The sequence below is a fragment of the Rhinolophus sinicus genome, linkage group LG02 (assembly GCF_036562045.2).
Source record: "Rhinolophus sinicus isolate RSC01 linkage group LG02, ASM3656204v1, whole genome shotgun sequence".
In the NCBI taxonomy this organism is placed as follows: domain Eukaryota; kingdom Metazoa; phylum Chordata; class Mammalia; order Chiroptera; family Rhinolophidae; genus Rhinolophus; species Rhinolophus sinicus.
In genome coordinates, this window is record NC_133752.1 from 171039016 (window position 1) to 171059396 (window position 20381).

At 33.1% G+C, this 20381-nt stretch overlaps 1 protein-coding gene across 14 annotated transcripts in view; it reads left to right on the forward strand.

Annotated features, from left to right (window-relative positions):
* EPS8 (EGFR pathway substrate 8, signaling adaptor) overlaps positions 1-20381 on the forward strand; it is a 166456-nt gene that overhangs the window by 100808 nt on the left and 45267 nt on the right. For 7 of the 14 annotated variants that reach the window (XM_074325975.1, XM_074325976.1, XM_074325972.1 and 4 more), the window contains 8 exons: positions 2701-2780; positions 4729-4805; positions 10366-10416; positions 11934-12001; positions 13740-13901; positions 15691-15840; positions 18447-18529; positions 19075-19211. In XM_074325975.1, the coding sequence (XP_074182076.1) occupies positions 2722-2780; positions 4729-4805; positions 10366-10416; positions 11934-12001; positions 13740-13901; positions 15691-15840; positions 18447-18529; positions 19075-19211 (787 nt within the window). In that variant the 5' untranslated portion in view covers positions 2701-2721. The remainder of the gene's footprint in view (positions 1-2700; positions 2781-4728; positions 4806-10365; positions 10417-11933; positions 12002-13739; positions 13902-15690; positions 15841-18446; positions 18530-19074; positions 19212-20381) is intronic. The other 7 variants (XM_019744787.2, XM_019744786.2, XM_074325977.1 and 4 more) reach the window with 2 other exon arrangements.

Here is a 20381-nt window from a genome sequence, read left to right on the forward strand (position 1 = left end):
ACGAAGAATTAAACATGAAAAAGATGAAACTCTGTGGCTATCACTTTTCATTAAAACTGGCCACCGTGGTTTTAAAAGGCAAACCAGATCAAAATCAGTACAAACCGTGGCGTTTTAATTCTACAGGAACCAGCTTGTTTTGAAAGAGTTCTCCTCCCCCACTTCCTCGTCCTCCTTCACTTTGGAAGAATCTTGAAGGCCTATCTAATTTAATCATCCACTAGGCCTGTATGCTAGGAAGACCAAGGATTATCTCTATTTTACTGATGAGAAAATCGAGACAGGTTTATTTGACTTTCACAGGCTAGTTTGCGCCAGAAATAGAGTTCCAGACTTCTACTTGTGAATACCTGTGTCTTAACCATTGGCTCTAGATTCATGTTTTTTCCAGTTCTCTGTCCTGGCCAAACTTCTCAAAAGTGATAGTGATGTGCTCTATCTGGATTGCAGAGGCTTATGAGATCCAATTGTGAAATATTTAGGAACTTTGTAAGCTGCTATTAAACTTCTGATAGCTGGAAATGGGCCATGGTGGGAATATTAATACCATGGAAAGCAGTAAGCACTACAAATAAGAATTTCATTTTTTCCCCTAAGACTTTTACCTGTTTACAGTGGTTACCTGTATACTGCTATATAGATGTATAAATTGAAAAAGGAAAACAAACAACAATAAACACAGAATATATGAATTCAATGTAAATTAATATAATTTTACAAATGCGTACTTATCTAGGATGAAGTTCAGTGTTCCTTTGTTCCATAATTTAGAAATTTGCTTCTAAGCCTCAAATAAATATGGACAAAACTAGAGGAAAAGCTCGAATTAAATTTGAGTGTTTATAAATCCTAACTATTTTTTAAGATCTAGGTCAAGTTCCAGCCCTTGCAAAAATTATGGCAGTTGACATGGCTTTTCCCTCTTGTGAACGTCTAGTGGGTTTCAGAAAGAGCCACGTACATTGAGACTGACTTACTATGTGTTTCATATGGGTTCATTTGTCTTCTTAATAATACAGTAAACTCTTTAAAGAGTGGGACATGCATTTTCCTTCCCTGTTTCTTTTTTTGAATAAATACTTAATAAACACCTATTGTATACCTGGTGCTATTCTTACTGCTTGAGAAAGAGCAATTATCAAACAAGTCTGTGCCCTTATGCAGCTTAGAGTCGGTAAAGAGTCAGGAATTGTGAAAAATTATAACTGCGGTAAGTACTTTGAAAAGTTATTCAGAGTATTGAGAGTGTCTGAGAGTGGGTTTTCGTCTATTCAGGGAGGTCAGTAAAAGTTTCTCTGAGGACACGCTGATTGAATTAAGATCCAAAGAATGAGAAAGAATTAATTTGAAGAGCTAGGTATTAATATCATTTCTTTATGCAGACTTTTTATACCCTCCCAATCTGAATTAAGTTCCCTTATTATATGGCCTCCATATAATAAGGAAATTTTTATTAGAAGGAATTTTATTAAAATTCCTTATGAAATAAAATTCCTTATGAAAAGGAATTTTTTCTTTTAAAGGTAGCAACAATTTTTAATTCTGTATTCATTCACTGAGTGTGTGTTTGCCCCACTAGACTACTGGCCCAAAGCTGGCACTACACCTTGTTAGTCCCAGTACCTACCATAGTACCTGACAGGCAATAGTCATGCAGTAGTTGTTAACGCTTCTATGCCCTTTGCCCTATAATAAATTTGGGATCTATCCCACATACTTCTCAGTTATTGAGAAGACACAGTAATATGATATATATGAAAGTCAGAAAAATAAGACAATATCCAAAATAGTTTAGTGCCACAGAATCCAGGGAACACCAAGGAGTGGATCAAAATAAATCAGGTGTGACAAGTGCTATCTAGGAGAAAAAAGAAAGAAAAGGCAATAAGGAAATTTTATTGGCTTTGGCAATAAGGAAATTTTATTTATTATTCTTGTTTGAAGGAAATTTGTTCAATTTGTGAAACAAATTAAAAAATTATTTCTGAAGTTAAATATCTGGTATTAATTTTTAAAATAGTTTTATCGTGAAAAGTAAAAGTAATGTAAATGAGCATATCTTGAAAAAAAGATGTACCCAAGTGTGTATGTATAGGGTATTGTTCAACGTTCTTTGGAGAAAGGGAAGGAGAGAGTTGGGGAGGGAGGAAGGGAGGAAAGTAGGGAGGGAAGGAGAAAAGAAAACCAGAGGAAGGAAAAAAGACTGGAAGGAAACTGATAGGACTGTTAAATGGTTATCTTTAAATAATAGGACTCAGGGTGATGGTGATATTTTTTCCCTTTGTACTTTTATGTATTTTACACTTTTCTATATTTCTCAAGTTTTTAAATTGAATTAATCTATAACACATTTATAATGAAACAATAAACAAAGTACCATTTCATAAAACTGACAATTGATTCTGAGTTTGGCTGGATATAGAATCATGCCTGTATACTTAGAAGATTCAGAACTATGTTTTAGATTTTTTTTACTCTCCTAAGTTGGACAACAATTTTAGTATATAAATGTCAAATGTCACTTGGATCTTTATTTATATGTCCATCTGTACTTTTTGTACCTGAGCTTTTGAGGGTGGAGACCTTTATCTTTGTTTCTAGTGTTATCCTGGCAGTGACACATATTTACTGAATGAGTAACTTTGAGGTGTCTTCTTGACCCTTCTATTGTCTTCAATCTTTGTACCTTTCATTTTTTAGAACATATGAGTAAAAGACACGATGAATGGTCATATTTCTAATCATCCCAGTGGTTTTGGAATATATCCATCTCAAATGAAGTAAGTTGGAAGGTTTATATTTAATTTGTTCTTTTTTTTTGGATTTGATTTGGTGGTTTTGTTTTCTATTTTTAATGAAAATATTGGTTTTATTTCTTTATGTAATTCATTCCTCATTAACATTTAATTTCTTTGTAACACTAACATGTTATCATGAAAAGTTTACTATGTCTGGTAAGAAAAATATGGTTAAGTAATATCAACTCCAGTAATTTAATAGAATATGTTTTGTTCTGTTATTTTAAGTTATTACATAGTTCAGTATATACTCTATTTCTGAGCTTTCAGTTTCCCTGGACCATTCTGTTAATGTTGTTCATAAAATATTGACATTTGAGAGAGTGAAGTGTCATCTAGTTCAGTCTATCAATATATTTACCATTATGTAAAACAAACAAACAAACAAAAAAGATCAGGCTCAGAAAACAGTCCCTATGGCTCCAGGTATAACTGGAAATCACCATCCTGAGTTCAGTGGCCATTGCCTTACATATTATGATTAATATTGTTGTTATTTTATATTTTTACATTGGCCATTGTGGTATATAGTTCACTCATCATTTTTCAGAACCAGTTATTCACATTGTAAAGAGTAATGCTTTCCCCTTTTCTTTTTACAAAGATTATTGCTAATCTCTTTAGTGTTGGTCAGTGAAAGACTCCCATAAGGGGAGTATGTCAGGTGCCATCTTTACCTTGTCCATCTATTATTCAAGTCAGAAAGTTTGGCCACATCCTCGATTTTTTTCCTTTTTCTTATAACAAATGTCCATTTAATCATGAATTTATAACAATACCCTCTATTAAAGAACTCTTGTTTCTATCCCTTTCTTCTATTCTTGCTGTTTATGGCCCTATTTATGGACTTCGTCTCCTACCTAAATTTCTATGGCACCTTTCTCTCTGGTTACCTTGCCATTAGTTTCTGGATTATCTTCTTTAAAATTTTTTTTTAGATCATGTCACTTTGTTGTATAAACATTTATTGTACCTAAAGAATAAAAAAATAATTCTTGAGCCCTCTATTTGCCTCTTCTTTTTCTCAAGCCATTTATCTGTGCTAGGTACATTACATTAGATGTATTTTCCCTCAGACACCATGCTAGTTCTTGAGCCGGTTCCATGTGTCTTTTCCTCCCTTAATTCTCCACTTGTTTGAAGAGCTTCTTTCCTTTTCTTTACTTTCTACTTAAATGTCACCTTGGCTGTAAATTCTTGGACAATCTGATAAAAAGTTAGCCATTCTTTGAGCCTCCATATTATAGCTATTAGTTGTACCTACACTCTAATATATTAGTATCACAGTCTATTATAACTATTTTACTTGTTTTATTAACAGTACCCTGTTCCCCCCAACCCCCTACTACTTATTCTTCCAGGTTTTCAGGTTTAATAAATGTTTACTGAATAGATGAAAAAAATTTTAAAAATTCAAATATGTTTAGTTCACATAATATATTAGTAACTGGACACTAGATATAAGGTAAAGCTGATCAAATTTAATGATAAAGTGTTATTTTGGTTAACTGCATTTTAAATATTTGTGAAAATTCAAGCTATATTCCATTATAGTTTGAATCATTGAGAACTTTTTATAGCAGAAACACTGCTCTGAACTCAATTTTATATGGCAAACTTAAACTCTGCTATGATACTTTCAATTTTGGTGAATCTTCTTGTGTATGGCTCTGACTTAACATTTGAGAGGCGGCTGTGGTTTGTACCAAGCTGGGTCCTCGTTCAGGTAGTGTGGTTTATAGTCTATTGCCTGACCGCTCACCAGAAGAGGATTTGGTTCATTTTAACAAACCTAGTTAGTATAAATTCAATATGTCTGTTTAAATAAAGCACATGGTGAGTGTGATGCTTTGGAATTTCTATTTTCAGTTTTGAATTTTTATTGCTTACTTTGGACTTTAACTCAACACAATGACCATTTTTATTGCAGTGGCTACGGATCATCACCTACCTTTTCCCAGATGGACAGAGAACACAGTTCAAAAACAAGTGCGAAGGCCCTTTATGGTATGTTTGTTTATTAATGGGACTATAATTCTATGTCTAACCTCTTTTTTTGTTTTACAAATTACATTTTCAGAGTCATAGTTTGAACCCATGCCTTGTTTTATATTCTTTGGAATGAAATAGTGATAGATAAGAATTATTTGGTTAACATTTGGAATGTTTAGCCTCTGCATAGTTTTTTTCTTTTTGTAACTAGAAAAAGTTTGTGAAGGAGAGATTTGTAATGTAGTTTATTTTGTCACAATGTATACATTTTCTTTAAAATTTCTTCTTTTACAATCATTACACTTGTGGGATAAATCTTTCAAGAATGAATTGTCTTTATGGGTGGTATATTAACTTCTTTGGGGTGTGAGGACCGTGTGTAGTGTATTGGAACATGAGTTCACAGTAACGGCCACTGTGTTTTACACACTAACCACAGGCTAGGTACTGTATCAAGAGTTTCATGCAGCTTGTCTTTTTCATGAAGAACTCTTGTCAGATCTGATACCGTAATATCAGGAACATGCTCAGAGAGGCAGCGTTGGTTTTGGATGCCAAGCAGTCTATGGCTGAGTCATGACAGTTTACCAAAGGGCCGCCGTTTTGAGCAAATTATTTAACCTATTGGCCCTGGTTTCCTCATCTATAAAAGAGAAATTGATAATATAGTGATAAGTTTATGAGAAAATTGAAGTAATGTGCTTATCATTGTCGAGGGGCCTGGGTATAGGAGAGTCACTTTTAATCCTGGGTCCTCAGCTAAATCATAGTTAATATTTTGATGTTGCATACAAATGATGTGATACATCTAATCACAGTGATACTTTGATAGGATCAAGAGGTAATCTTCATCAGATATTTTTAAGCTTATAGCCCACACATTTTTTATAAACCTATAATTGTATATTGAATAATGTGATGATAATAAATTTGCTTCTTTTGGACGTGTATTAATTTAATTTATTCAAGGAAAAACAGTTAAAATATGCTGCAGTTTCAGTAACCCTGTTTTGTCATTGCTTCATTATTATACAAAGGATTTAGAAGCTAGTGTGTGAGAGGCTCTGCATCATTATAGTCCCTGACAACATAACACTCGCTTAGGAAAATAAATATTAATTTCTTTCTTCTCCACTTATGACAGTAACATATCATTTGGCTACGGTTATCTGGGAATTTAAAATTTTACATTTTTTTCTGGCTAGGCTATTTGTCAGAGTCTTTAGACGCTAAAACTTAAAATTGTTTTTAAGAGAAATACTTGCAACGTGTGTTACGCATTCCTTCCCATCAGCGTGTGCAGCCTGTAATCTCGTGTCAGTGACTCACAGGTCACAGGTGCTCACTAACTTGTGGACAGACTGTGATGTGCTCAAAGGCCATTCTCCTCACCTTTACACCAAATGCAGCATCTTTTCACGTCTGAGTATTTGGGGCTGCTTTTTCCGTGCGGCTGGGCCACAAGCCTGTCATTTTTCCCTCTTGTCAACATGCCTGCTTGTAGCATTGCTTCTGATGTGCACGGGCCAACTAGATAGAAAATCTTGTCAGTAAATAGATTCTGAGTGGGGGAAATTGAGAGTCTGTATAGTAAGAGCCTTTCCATTAAAATGGGCAAATTTTGATGTATAAACATTGTGGAATGTCTATTGCCATTCAGAGGACTTATTTAAGTATGGATTCTTGGCTGTGTTCTGAAAGGATGAATTTTCCAGAAAAGTAACTTCTCTTTAAATTAGATAGTGCTGAATTTGGAATATGACCATTTGCCATAAATAATCAGCTATTTAAATCATAATCACCAAAAACTCAAGTATCACAGAATTACCAATTAATGGTACTTCGTTGCCATTACCAACATTTATAGTAATTTTGAGATTTGTGTTGTTGGGAGGCCAAGTAATAATGGATAAGTATGGCTGACAGAATCTATCTCAAGAATGATTTAGCTTTAAGTATGAACTTTTTTGTGATATTATCAAGTAAGAAAATACGTTTGTGTTTTTTTTCCTGCTTTTCTTTATTCTTCTCAGGGAGGTATTAGTAAGAATTGAGTATAAGTAATGTATAAACTGCAGTCAATTTCTGTATAATTGACTTGCTTATAAACTTTACTGTATTTTTACAGTGTTTGACTCACCTTTCTCATAGCAGTACTCTTGGGTATACCACTTTTCTTAACAGGTATCAACCCCAGATATTTTTCTTTTTATACCTATCTTTCTGTCTCTTTCTGTTCCTATCTCCTGTTCTTGGTTTAGAGAGAGTCTGTTTTATTGTCATAATTGAAGCCCAAGCAATCTCTTACAGATTTAAGTGACTTTTGAGAGTTAAAAACCCATTTCTCTTTTCTCTATCCTCATTATTCACAATATGCATTTTACTCATTGTACATGAAGAAAACATTTGAACATATTTTGTAAACAAAAGTTTGGGGAAAATTCTTAAGAAGTAAATAGCCCAGAATTATATATTATCAAGAAGTTGGGCAATTGGTAGAGTGAAAATTCAGCTTCGTAGAATGTGCCAAAGCATGCAACTCAAAAGGATTGCTTGGCAATTTTCCCAATTTATCTGAAAATTTTAAAGCTTCTTTTTTCCTTATGGGATAAGCTATTTTAACAATTTGTTAAATAGGCAAATAAAATTAATTCTTAAATAATGTAATTTTGTAAAAATGACCTTATTTGTTTTTAGCAACAGTATCAAGCTATGATTAGAGTTGCCTAGATAACATTATTCCTAGATGACAAAACATAATTATTACTCAGTACTCCTTACTGATTGCCATTAAGTACCTCTCCTGTATCGAAATGATACACTAAGATAGTGGGAAAGGAATTCTCCTTTACTGGTTGAAAGTTTTTAAATGTCAAGTAATATGAGCTGTTGCCCATTGTCTTATTTAGAGAGAAATACTCAGCAGCTGCTTTTATGTTACATTCTTTTAAATTACCAAATCCTTACATTCTAAGCAGCACTTTGCTGTTTCAGAGAAAGAGAAAATAAAAATATTCTCAGTATTAGCTGTTTCAAATTTTGCTGTAGTATGAATAAACGGAAATACAGGCAAAAGGGAATTAAGTTTAAATACTGAGTCATGCATATTATCAGTTATAATTGTACTAATTGAAAAGTTAAATTAAACTTTCTTTTTAAGACCATTTTTTAGAACAGTTTTAGATTCACAGAAAAATTGAGGGGAAGGTGTATAGATTTCCCATATATCCCCCTGCTTATTATACACAACTTCCTTCACTGTCAACAGCCCCCACCAGAGTTATACATTTGTTACAACTGATGAATCTACATTGATGTATCATAATCACCCAGAGTCCATTGAAAACTAAATTTAATGTTCCTGATATGAAAGTTGAGTATCAGTTGTAGCAGCATTATCAACTCAATAATGTTTTAAATGATATGTAAAGACTTGGCGTCTTTGGTTACTGAATTTACCTAATTTGTCTGTTTGGGTTTATATATTCTGGTCCATTGGATAAAGCTATTAGGAAAAATAGTAAAACATAACCAGTGGTACTACAATCAAGTAAAGTTTGTTCCTAGTTCAAATTGATTAGCAAGGGTGAGGAGATTTATATCTACAGAGAGAAAGAGAGACAGACTGAGACTTGCTCTTACACATATTGGGGGTTGAAAGCTTTATAATATTAGAAACTCAAAATTCTACTGAGAAATTTTCCAGTTATTTTTGTTTTGTTTTGTTTTTAAAAAAGACCTTTTATTTATTTATTTTTTTATTTGGGGAAGGGAAACAGGACTTTATTGGGGAACAGTGTGTACTTCCAGGACTTTTTCCAAGTCAAGTTGTTGTCCTTTCAGTCTTAGTTGTGGAGGGTGCAGCTTAGCTCCAGGTCCAGTTGTCATTGTTAGTTGCAGGGGGTGCAGCCCACCATCCCTTGTGGGAGTCAAACCGGTAATCTTGTGGTTGAGAGGACGTGCTCCAACCAACTGAACCATCCAGGAGCTCAGCGGCAGCTCAGCTCAAGGTGCCGTGTTCAATCTTAGTTGCAGGGGGCAGAGCCCACCATTCCTTGCGGGAGTCCAGGAATCGAACCTGCAACCTTGTGGTTGAGAACCCACGCTCCAACCAACTGAGCCATCTGCTACTAGGCCATGTGAGAATCGAACCAGCAGCCTTTGGCGCTAGGAGCACGGAGCTCCAACTGCATGACCCACTGGGCCGGCCCTATCCAGTTATTATTTAATGCACTAATTGACTATGATTTACACAATAAATTTATAGAGAATACTTTAAATTTAAAGACATAAGATATAGTATTAATAGATGAGTTGTCATCTGCAGATTCTGAAGCAGTTGTTTTCAACCCCGGCTACACGTAAGAGTTCCTGGGAGCTTTTAGAAACCGCAGTGCCCAGATTGCACCCTAGACCAATTACATTAGGATTGCTAGAGGGTGGGACCTTGGCAGTATGTTTTAGTTTATTCTAATGTGCAGCCGGGCTTGAGAATCATTGTTAGAGAAGCTTTATACTGAGTATCATCGAGATGTTACTTAGGTTTTTCACACTGTTTTAAGGCTTTTGGTGAGATTTTTCACCTTAGGAACATAATTACTATTTAACAACTGTACTTGAGAGTACATATGATTCTCATAAAAAGGAAATGTACTATAATTGCTGTTTAGGAGCCGTCTTTCAAAATTTCCTATTAAAATGTTAATATTAACCTTAATTTATTCATTGACTTAAATCACTGGAACTACTCATTTATTTATAAATCCACTTTATGGCCTTTCTACATCTTTAGGATCTTTAAAAGGTAATTTCTCATAACACATACATCTTATTTATTGGGTAACATTAGAGAGAAAGCAGCTTGTGAATTCCTAAAAATGAATTCCTAATTTGGAATATTAGAAATGACACCATATCTTCTAGGCAATCATAGTATTCAGTTACCATCATACTATTTACAAATACTATCAAATAGTGTTTTCTATTTCTGTAAAGTATGTTTCTCAGGGATTGCAAAACTATGTTAAGAAATTTGGGGGAACTCATTCTTACTACTTTATAATGAGAATATTTAGTTACAAAACAGATGGTATTTTGACTTTAAGCTGTGTTTGCCTATGACTTATCTGAAAGACAGTTGAGCATTTGAACATCCTAGGGCTGCCATGTCATATTTGGGTACAACAGCAACCATTGCCGTTTCTTTTGCTGTTCCCAGGTCATACCAAAGGACACAGAACTACCCTCATGTTGTGAGTCTGCCATAGAGGGTTGTCTAGAAGATGACAAACCAGTGATGCTGAAATAGTGATTATTTCTAAAAGTATTTTTGTCAGCTATGTCCCTGAGTTACGTATTGTATTTCAAACATTACAGTGGTTTCCCCAACAACATTATCCATTTGTTAATATCTCACATTGATTAATCCTTAACTAATAATCAGAAAAATCATACTTGTTCACTGTTTTAAATATGTAGAATACAGTCATGTGAGTGAAGGTTATGTTTTGTCATATTGTAACAGAAAATTTAAGGTGAAACCAGATCTTTCTTTTTGATCAAATTATCTTGGTAGGACCAGATGGATCATACTTCTTCAGGTCATCATCCAAACAAAAAAAGAAAGGTAGCAGATACTGAATTTTGTAGTGTGTGTGTGTGTGTTTATTAAGTAATTTTAATGCTGCAAAAGCAAAAATAGAATATATTGGAATAATATCAGAGTGATGTAATATAAGGCATGTGGATATTTTCATCTAAGTTTTAAGGTAAATATAAATGAAAAGATAATTACTTTTATATGCATTATGAAATAAAAATGATCAAAGTTCTTAAAAAATTCTACATGTTACCATTCTGAGCCTGTATATGTGCTTTATAAATTTGTACTTGTTTTTCTTTTATGTTCAGTATAACTTTCAGCTTTTGCTGTTGTAGGAGGATCTACAGGTTTCTATATAACTGAAAGAAGCACGTTTATGTTTGGAAACAAATGGTTATTAGGAAATCTAAGGACTGTGTGTTTGTGTGTGTGTGTGTGTGTGTGTGTGTGTGTGTGTGTGTGTGTGTACGCGCGACAGAGAGAGAGAGCGAGAGAGACTGATAGAGAGACTGATAAAGAGACTGAGAGAGTGAGAATTTTAGTAATCTTGCAGTTTGATCTTGTTTAACCCTTTTATTTCACAATAAGGGTGCTGAGGCCCAGAGTTAAGTGTCTTGCCCAAATTTAGTCTCCTATTTAGAGACAGAGCTAAAGCTAGAATAAAAAATCTTCTGGTTCCCACTTACAATTCTTTTTCATCATAGCATTCTGCTTTAGAAGAAATAGGGCAACTGTGAATTTCCAAATAAGCAATTTCCTTGATTAGAAGGTAGTAACAAATGCAAAATATTGCCTCCACATATTTTATATTTTATTTTGTTTTTGCAGCATTTTATAAAAGAAAATTAAAGGTTCATTTTTGCTTTAAAATAGTTTGGTCGAGTAACTTTTTACCTAACTTTCTTATTTTTTCTAACAGCTTACATCTGCAATTCTGAGTATCACATTTGTATGTTTTGTAGCTGTGTGAAAATGGTTAAAGTTTAATGGAAAAGAAAACTCATAATTCAATATGATTGAAAGATATTTTGAATCTCCTCTAACATTCTCCATAGTTTGGATGTTGTAAAAGGAGATGTTTCTTGCAGTGCCTATTCTTTTAATGATGTAGTCTAACTCATATCATACAGTATCTATGACAGTATTTATAATTCTGTTTTGTTCACAATATACTAAAAGATGAAATTTACAAGCCAGTTTTTTTTTTTTGTGTCTTTTTCCCAAACAGTAGGTCCCTGATTAATAAAGCCTTTAGACAAAATACCTTTTTATCTTACAACATTAATAATAATCTTGTTAACCTTTCAGATTGTGAAAATTTATATTGGGTCAAATTGTTCTTGCATTTCTTTTAAGCTTTCTGGTGGCTTTTTCAATTAAAGTGAAAAAAGAGTGTTTTCAGAAACACAACACAATGGTGACTTGTCAACTACTGTATTTAAATGTGAGATAGACTAGTTGTAGAGATGGTCACAAGACACTGAAACATGAATTTCAGCCTATTAGTGGGTAAATAACGGCTTTTTAAACTTCTGTTTCAGAACAAAGGAAGAATTATGCACGTGACAGTATCAGCAGTGTATCAGATATATCCCAATACCGTGTTGAAGTAAGATGCTTTGATATTTGCTAAAATTTAGAATGAACTTTGAGGGACATAAAAATTGGTAGTAAAATTAGAATTATGTTTTATTTCATTCCTACAATGTATTCTAAATTGGGTTGACCTTTTTCTTATAGATTTTTGTAAAGCTAAGATTTTAAATATAAAAGTATCTTGTTAGTCTGGGATCTATTTTCATAGAGAATAAATTAAAATTATAATCACTCATTTATCATTATCAACCTTATTTCTGTTAAAAACAGGACAAAGACTTCTATTTTGTATTATAGAATTTTCTTGGGATTAAGGCTTTGACAGTTTCAGTGAGTTGTTTTATTTTTAATTTTATCTAAAGTCATTATTTGTTATATTTAAACACGGGTTTCTTTTTTATTTTATCGTTTATTGTTATCTTTTAAGATATTTGCTCTTAAGTGGAATCTAGGTGTCCTTTGATTATAATAGAAAATATTCAAGTAATGAAGTGTTTTTTTTCTTTTTTTGAGATAATATTGGTTAATAACATTATATAAGTTTCAAGTATGCAACATTATAATTCAACATCTGTGTATATTACATCATACTCACTTCCAAAAGTCTAGTTTCCATTTGTCACCTTACATTTGACCCCCTTAATCCATTTTGCCCTCTGCCCCACCCCCTTTACCCTCTGGTAACCACCAGTCTATTATCTGTATCTATGAGGATTTTTCTTCTGTTTTGTTAGTGTCTTTTTTGCTTTATATTCTGCAGGTTAATGAAATAATACTGTTTTTGTCCTTTTCCGACTGACTTATTTCACTTACCATAATACCTTCAAAGTCCATCCATGTTGTCACAAATGACAATATTTCATCTTTTTTTTATGGCTGAGTAGTATTTAAATATGTATATATACATATATATATATATATATATATATATATACACACATATATATATGTATATATATGTATATATATATATACACACTCTTTATTCATTCATGTATTGATGGACACTTTGGTTATTTCCATATCTTGGCTATTAAAATAATGCTGCAATGAACAAAGGGGTGCATGTATCTTTTAAAAGTAGTGTTTTCAGATCTTCAGATAAATACTCAGAAGTGGGACAGTTGGACCATATGGTAGTTCAATTCTTAATTTTTTGAGAAACCTCCATACTGTTTTAAATAGTATCTGTACTAATTTATAATCGCACGACAGTGTATGAGAGGGGAAGTAATTTTTAAATTGCTCTTATTTTCAGTTTCCTAGCTATCTCAAGCTTGCTTAATTAAGTAGTTTTAGCAAAACGAAAAGTTTGACAGTTGTTACACACTAGAATTGCTGTTGCTACTCTCAGTTATCTGTGTATGGTTTTCAAGCTGCCATGTAGATTGCCTGCTATTGTTCAGCATTCAAATAACCACAATGGAATAAAGTGGGGGAGGGGGGATGATTTTAAGAGACTGTTATTTAAGCTTTTCAGAATTTGTTTTTATGACATGTTCATGTGGTTTAACATGGCTCAGCATTAAACAGATTTAGCTATTTTATGATTCAAGGTATCATTTCCTCTATTCAACAAAACCTGCTTGACTTTATTATGTCGGTAAGATAACCATGAAGTTCTAGAGCACTCTGTTCCTCACCTCTTTGCTAGCTGACTTCAGTCAGGTTAGCTTTGCTCTCTTTTGGAAAATGTGTACTAAGACACTGTGTATGTTACAACCATTTTTTTTCTTTTTGCCAATCACAAGCACCTGACTACCTTTGTTCTGGATCGGAAAGATGCTATGATAACTATTGATGATGGAATAAGGAAGCTGAAATTGCTTGATGCTAAGGGCAAAGTATGGACTCAAGATATGATTCTTCAGGTGGATGACAGAGCCGTGAGCCTGATTGATTTAGAATCAAAGGCAAGTTTGTAAAATTTATACTATTCCATTTTTAAGAAAGTTCCACAAATATTTATGTTTACAATTAGGTCAGATTGTTTGAAAATCAGTGAAAGTTTGATCAAGTAAAATATTTTTGTCAAGGATTTTGAAAAAAAAATTACTGTATATACATTATATATGCAAAATCAGTTTTTTAAACTAAAGATGGAGGGATACAATATTTTTAAATCACAAATGATAAGATGGAAGAAGTGAGGAAAAAATACATAGTGCTAAAATAAGGCCCCAGTGGGGCATTATACTTAATGACATACATTAATTACATGCTAGGCTGAACTATATCCCAGTAAATGAGTAAACTAGGATGAAAGGATTGTGTCTGTGTTAACTTTTTACCAGCTCCACAGGAGTCACCTTTTTTGTCACATGACTGGTAGATAAGATGTTGGAGTTCTTAAAAGAAAGCTTTTCTGAGTCCCAGCATTTAATAAGCATTTGAGCTCCTAAGATAAAGAAAGTAACTATGTTTTATTCTGATAGGAATTGGGGTAAAATTTTTTCTTTCTTTCGTCATATCCATTTTGTACTATAAAGAGTAAATGAGTGCTTCTCTGATCCTCATGGTTTTGAGTAATTATAGAGAAGATATGTTATTTAATTTACTTTAGAAAAGAAAGAAAATTTATTATCCATTTAGTATGGCTTGGAATTATAAAGTTGGTGCAAAAGTAATTGCGGTTTTTACAATTATCTTTAACCTTTATACCTCAATTACTTTTGCACCAACATAATACATTCTCTTTTAATGTAACCTGCATTTCTTGTTCCACTTTTGCTGGATCCCAGGGAATTATGATGTAGCATAAATTTGTCATGTGATGTATACGTATATATGTTGTCCATAATAAACGTTGTTGTGTTTTATGTTCCAGTTTTCAGGGATATTGTATTTTATTTACTTAAAAAAAAATCATGATTTTTCCAATCAAATACATCATGACACCACTTACTATTTGTGTAAAGCCATTAGTGTAAAGATAAGCACCCTAAATATCTCATTAAATACAGAGTTCTAATTGTGAGGAGATAGTTCATTTGTTTTAAGAAGTACTTTAGTTATTTAATCTGTCGGTATTTTATTTGCATGACTCTTTATAGGTGAGAGTGTTCACTTTTATACCACCAAATGACTTAATCATTTAGAAGAATGTATTTCTTAGTGAGATCCTTTTAACCTTGTTGTTTTACATTTTTTGGCTAGATTCTATCTATATACTGAATTTTTGCATTTGCAAGATTCACTGAAATAAAAACTGTACAAATTATATATTATTCTTAGCCTAACGTATGTATGTATGTATGACTATACAGTGTTCAAGTAAAAAAAAAAATCTGACATTACATAGCTAGAAGGAAAAGTATATGATGTGAAATGGTGAATAATTTTGGACCGAGCCCTCAGTTTACTCTTTTTGCTGTTAAAACTATCATCTCTACCTCATAATCTGAGGAAATGAGTAACGCCAAATTCAATATTCTGTTTATTAAGAGCATAACTACATTCCTCTGCTAAATACGAGTATTTCTGTTTTTGTTGCTCTTTCTCTCACCCATTATCTAGCCCCGTCTTGTTTCTCTGTTGCTGCCTTGCACCTGTTTATCCTCCATATCTACAAGTGTTTACTAATATTCATTGTCTATATGATTAATGCACCTTAAAAATAATTTGTACGAGGCCTAGAGCTCTTTGTGGAATAGGCTTTATATATACAATAAGAGATAAGACAAGTTATATTTTACTTTATAGAACGAACTGGAGAACTTTCCTTTAAATACAATCCAGCACTGCCAAGCTGTGATGCATTCCTGTAACTATGATTCAGTTCTTGCCCTGGTGTGCAAAGAGCCAACTCAGAACAAGCCAGATCTTCATCTTTTCCAGTGTGATGAGATTAAGGTAAAAGAATGGTGAACTTCCTTTTCCTTTAAGCAGATGTTCTGGCTGCTTTTGAATTATTTACTTCAATCATATGGCTAGTAGGTACAAGATTTTTAGTTTCTTAGAATTTTGTAAGGAAACAAATCCCTTAGCATCTTCCTGAGGGTTCCTAGGCCAATTAAGTAAAGAGGAGATAACGTGGTATAAAAAAAGTCAGATGTGTTCTATTTATTTAAAAAAAAAGTCTAGATATTATACCAAATTCTTCATTGAGTGACTTGGACTTATAATTAAAAATTGATTCTTCAGAAATCATGCTTCATGGGGGATAAATAATCATGCCATATTATTTTATTCTACACCAATCATATATCATCCATGGATTATTGCAATGTAGCAAGCACTTAGATAATTTCCATGATACTGATTTAAAGTTTACCATTTAATTATGTGAATTAAATAATTGCTCAAGATTTGTAATCCCCAAGGGATAATGCTAAAATAGTTGAGCATAGCTACCAGTAATAACACACTATATCCTTAAGATTTATATTTCAAAGTACACTATAATTTTCAAGTGATTATAATTTGTGATGCTTTATTAGACATTAGAAGTTACTTTCAACCTTGAATATCTTTATTTCATGAATTGATTTCTCAAAAAGGGAAATCATTTTGGGTTGATTGATACTTTACCCAAGGAATAGTGTATCACTATGTATATTGTAAAATATTCAGGTAATTTTTATTTTGTGAAGAAATGCTGGGAGATTAGCATAAAGTGTCATTTGATGTTTTTTATATTTCTTTGACATTAAAACATAATAGATGAATTAAGATTGACCATAAATAGTATATTTTATAATTTTCTTATTTCAATTTATGTCATAGATGACTTTCTAAAAATCTTACTTGAAAATAACTGTTGCATTTAGGTATTTTATATATGGAATGTTCATCTGGTTTTTATATAGTGCCTTTTGACAGTAATAAAGTATAGTAAGAATTTTGCAAGGTTAGATTTGTTAAATGAGTAAATATTAAAAGTGAATATTTTACTCTGAAAATATAGTGAAAGTTAATGCAAACATTTTAAAAACAGAAGACTGAGCTAAAAGACATTTTAAATCTGGTGTTTGCCTTCTTGTTCTGAAAGTCCCCCCTGGGAACTAAGAGTTATTGTGCTGAGTAAAGTTTCTGAATTTCAATTTGGGGAGTAAAGGGCTTGCTATACTTGATAGGGAATGGTGATATTGATGGATCCAAAACCGACTTGCTGAATACTGTTTTGTCTTAATTAGAAGCTCAATTGCTGCTCTGTAGCTACATGCATTTAACTCATTGGTGCTATATTCCACATATAAGACTTTTTTTCCCCTAGCCCCATTGAAAATATAAATGCAATGAAATATGAAGAGAGTTCTTTTATATGGGTCATACTGCAGCATCACTTTTGAATTTTAGTTTCTTTATGGGACTTTATCCGATGTTCTTGCCCACAGTTGTAGTGAAATTTTTTTAGAAATATGATAGTCCCCTATGGGAAGCTCAGGGTTTCTAGGCATCTTCAGTTTTACTCTCCCACATAGCAGAAAGCCTTTAATGTGATGTTTGTAGTGTCTTCCTGAAACTAGGATGTTCTTATGGAAGTAACACTGAACTGGGATGCATTGGCACTCTTACTTCACTAGCAGTGTGACCTTGACCATGCCATCATAGGAGTATTTCTGGGTTCTCTTAATTACAAAACAAGGAGAACATATCAGATAATCTTGGTGTCCTTTCAGCTCTAAAATTTTATGATTACCTGTGCTTATGGTAAAAGTGTATACACACACACACACACACACACACACACACACACATTTGAGAAAAACATAGAATAAGCAGGAGCAAAAATAGAAAATAAATACATCCCAGCAAGAATCCAATATATAGTAATACTCACTGCCTATAAATAAACTTCACAACCAAAGAAAATAAACTTCTCTGCTGGTAATCTCAGATTGATTCTCAAGAATACGGGATCAAATTGTTCTTGTTGGAAAAGTTAATTGTTTGGAGAACATTAATTTTTACCTGAAAAACAAAAGAAAGTGGCCATCAAAAAGGGTACAACTTAGTATTGGGGTTCATCCAAGATTATAGTGGATTTGTCCTAAACTCGAGGGCAGCTCTGCTGGAACTGAGTGATTTGTTTCAGTGGGTGAATGGATGCCCAGTGGATCCTAAGAAGGAGAAGCAGAAGAAACCCCACTCTACATACATGCGCTTCTAACCCCTTCATTCTTGCGCAGAGATATTTACCCAGTTACATTTCCAGCATGTATTATACTTCTAGCATATGCAAATCCTTTTTCTGTCATTACGCAAGGATAGCTGTTTGTAAACTAAAAATAATTTGGATTAAACAATATTTGAAAATTCCTTCAGTTTTTAAATCTTGTCATTAAAAAAAACACAAGAGTATGTTTTGAAAGCATATTTTTTAAAAAAAACCCCGCTTTTCTTCTGCATCTAGGCATTCATTTTAGACAGGGAACATAATCTCTTTTTCTGTTTTAACCTACATATCAAGACAAGAAAAATCTATGATCTCTGAGGTAACTTGTCTTTCATTGCAGGCAAACCTAATTAGTGAAGATATTGAAAGTGCAATCAGCGACAGCAAAGGAGGGAAACAGAAGAGGCGGCCTGATGCCCTGAGGTAAAAAAGAGGAAAAGAAATGTAGGGGTAGAATTGATTTGTTTTGAAGTATTTTTTTTCTCTAAAGATATAGAAAAATTACTTTCAATGAAGGTATAGTTTATAGATTACAATCTGTAATCTCAACTCATTTGCTCTCACAGGTTTGTCAGTATGTCTGTGCACCGTCTCTATGTTTCTGATCTTTCTCTGATATGACTTCTCCTACTTTTATTGTAATAGAGACTCATGAAAAATGAGTGGCATTTTAAGGGAATGTAGCCTAAGGGAATACAAATAGGTAGTAGGACTATACTTGGTTCACAGCCTTCCAAATCACAGGACACCCAGAAAAAAAGTTAAACCTAATTTTCAGCTGAATTTAAATTTTCGTATTTTTATATACACTTTTAAATATACATAATATGGAATAGTTAGGAAATCCTTATTGTTATAACCCTTGATATAGTTCCTTTTGAGGCTGGAGAACTAATACCATAAACTGAGAGAATTGATGTTATGGAAATAGAGATGGTGAAAATTCAATTTTTTTTCATCATTTTTAGGATGATTTCCAAAGCAGACCCTGGTATACCGCCTCCACCCAGAGCTCCAGCCCCTGTGCCCCCTGGGACTGTTACCCAAGTGGATGTTAGAAGTCGAGTGGCAGCCTGGTCTGCGTGGGCAGCTGACCAAGGGGACTGTGAGTATTTCTAGGAATTGATGCTTAATGAACATTTACTTAGGGTTGTGACATAATTCTTGCTTTCAAATTCTGATGCTAGTTTTCTGAGCTGAAACTTGAGGTCAGTTTTAAAAATAAATCTTAGAAGAAGGAAACTTAAGCCTTGAACACTGTAAGATTATTGTGTATGAGAGTTCAGACTGATCATTTAATAAATATGGTATTAGGATTAGAGTCTTTTTTTTAGATACAAAGATGGGGAGTTTGCCTCGACTAAGAATTTAAAAGGTAGTCTCAATTGATTGAGACTATCAATTGCAAACAAGAGACTATCAGGTTTGTTTGTTTGTTTTTAAGATTATACTTCAAATTATTTCCATTATTATTGTCTTACCACTGTTTTCTTTTGGACAAATTAGTTGTGGTTATGTGGAAAGGATGTCAGGATAGTCACAGGACAGTGGAAAAGGGGTGAAAGACATTGTCCATCTGGCTAACCTTGTCACATGGGCCCTTTATATGTGCTGTCATTTTAACTTGGCATTCTTTTTGTAAAAAACAAATAATCATAAATATAGAACCTTGTGTAACTTTTTATATGTCAGAATGTTTACCAAATCTGAAATTTTTATTACTGAAAAATGCCTTAAAATATGCTTGGTCCAATCTCTTCATTTTAAGGGTGAGTAAATTGTGATCCAGCAAGTTTGAATTTGATGAGAACTAGAGCCTTACTTTTTTGCCTCCTAGTTCAGTGAGACTTCTTAAACCATTTATCTCTTATCTAATAAAACATTATTCATAGAGGATATCTAGCAGTATAGTTAAACAATAGAACTTGATTGCCAAAATGAGTGACTGTATTTGAGTGTGGTGAGTCAAAATTTGGGTTCTTTTCATTTGTTTGGTAGCTGGGCTTACATGTGAACCTCTGAAAATAACTTTAAGGATATGAGAAATTTAAATAAAATGGAAAGCAATTCATAAAATAAAATGATCTCCATTTGCTAAAAATGAGAACGACCACAAATCATGTTTCCAGTACTGTACTAGGTTCTGTTATAGACATTATTTGCTTTCAGATTCACAGCAACCCATGAGTTGTTATTCCCATTTTACAAATGAAGTTGAAGCACAGAGAGAAAGCTGTCCAAGGTCACACAGGTAGATCCTAGTCTTGCTTGAGAA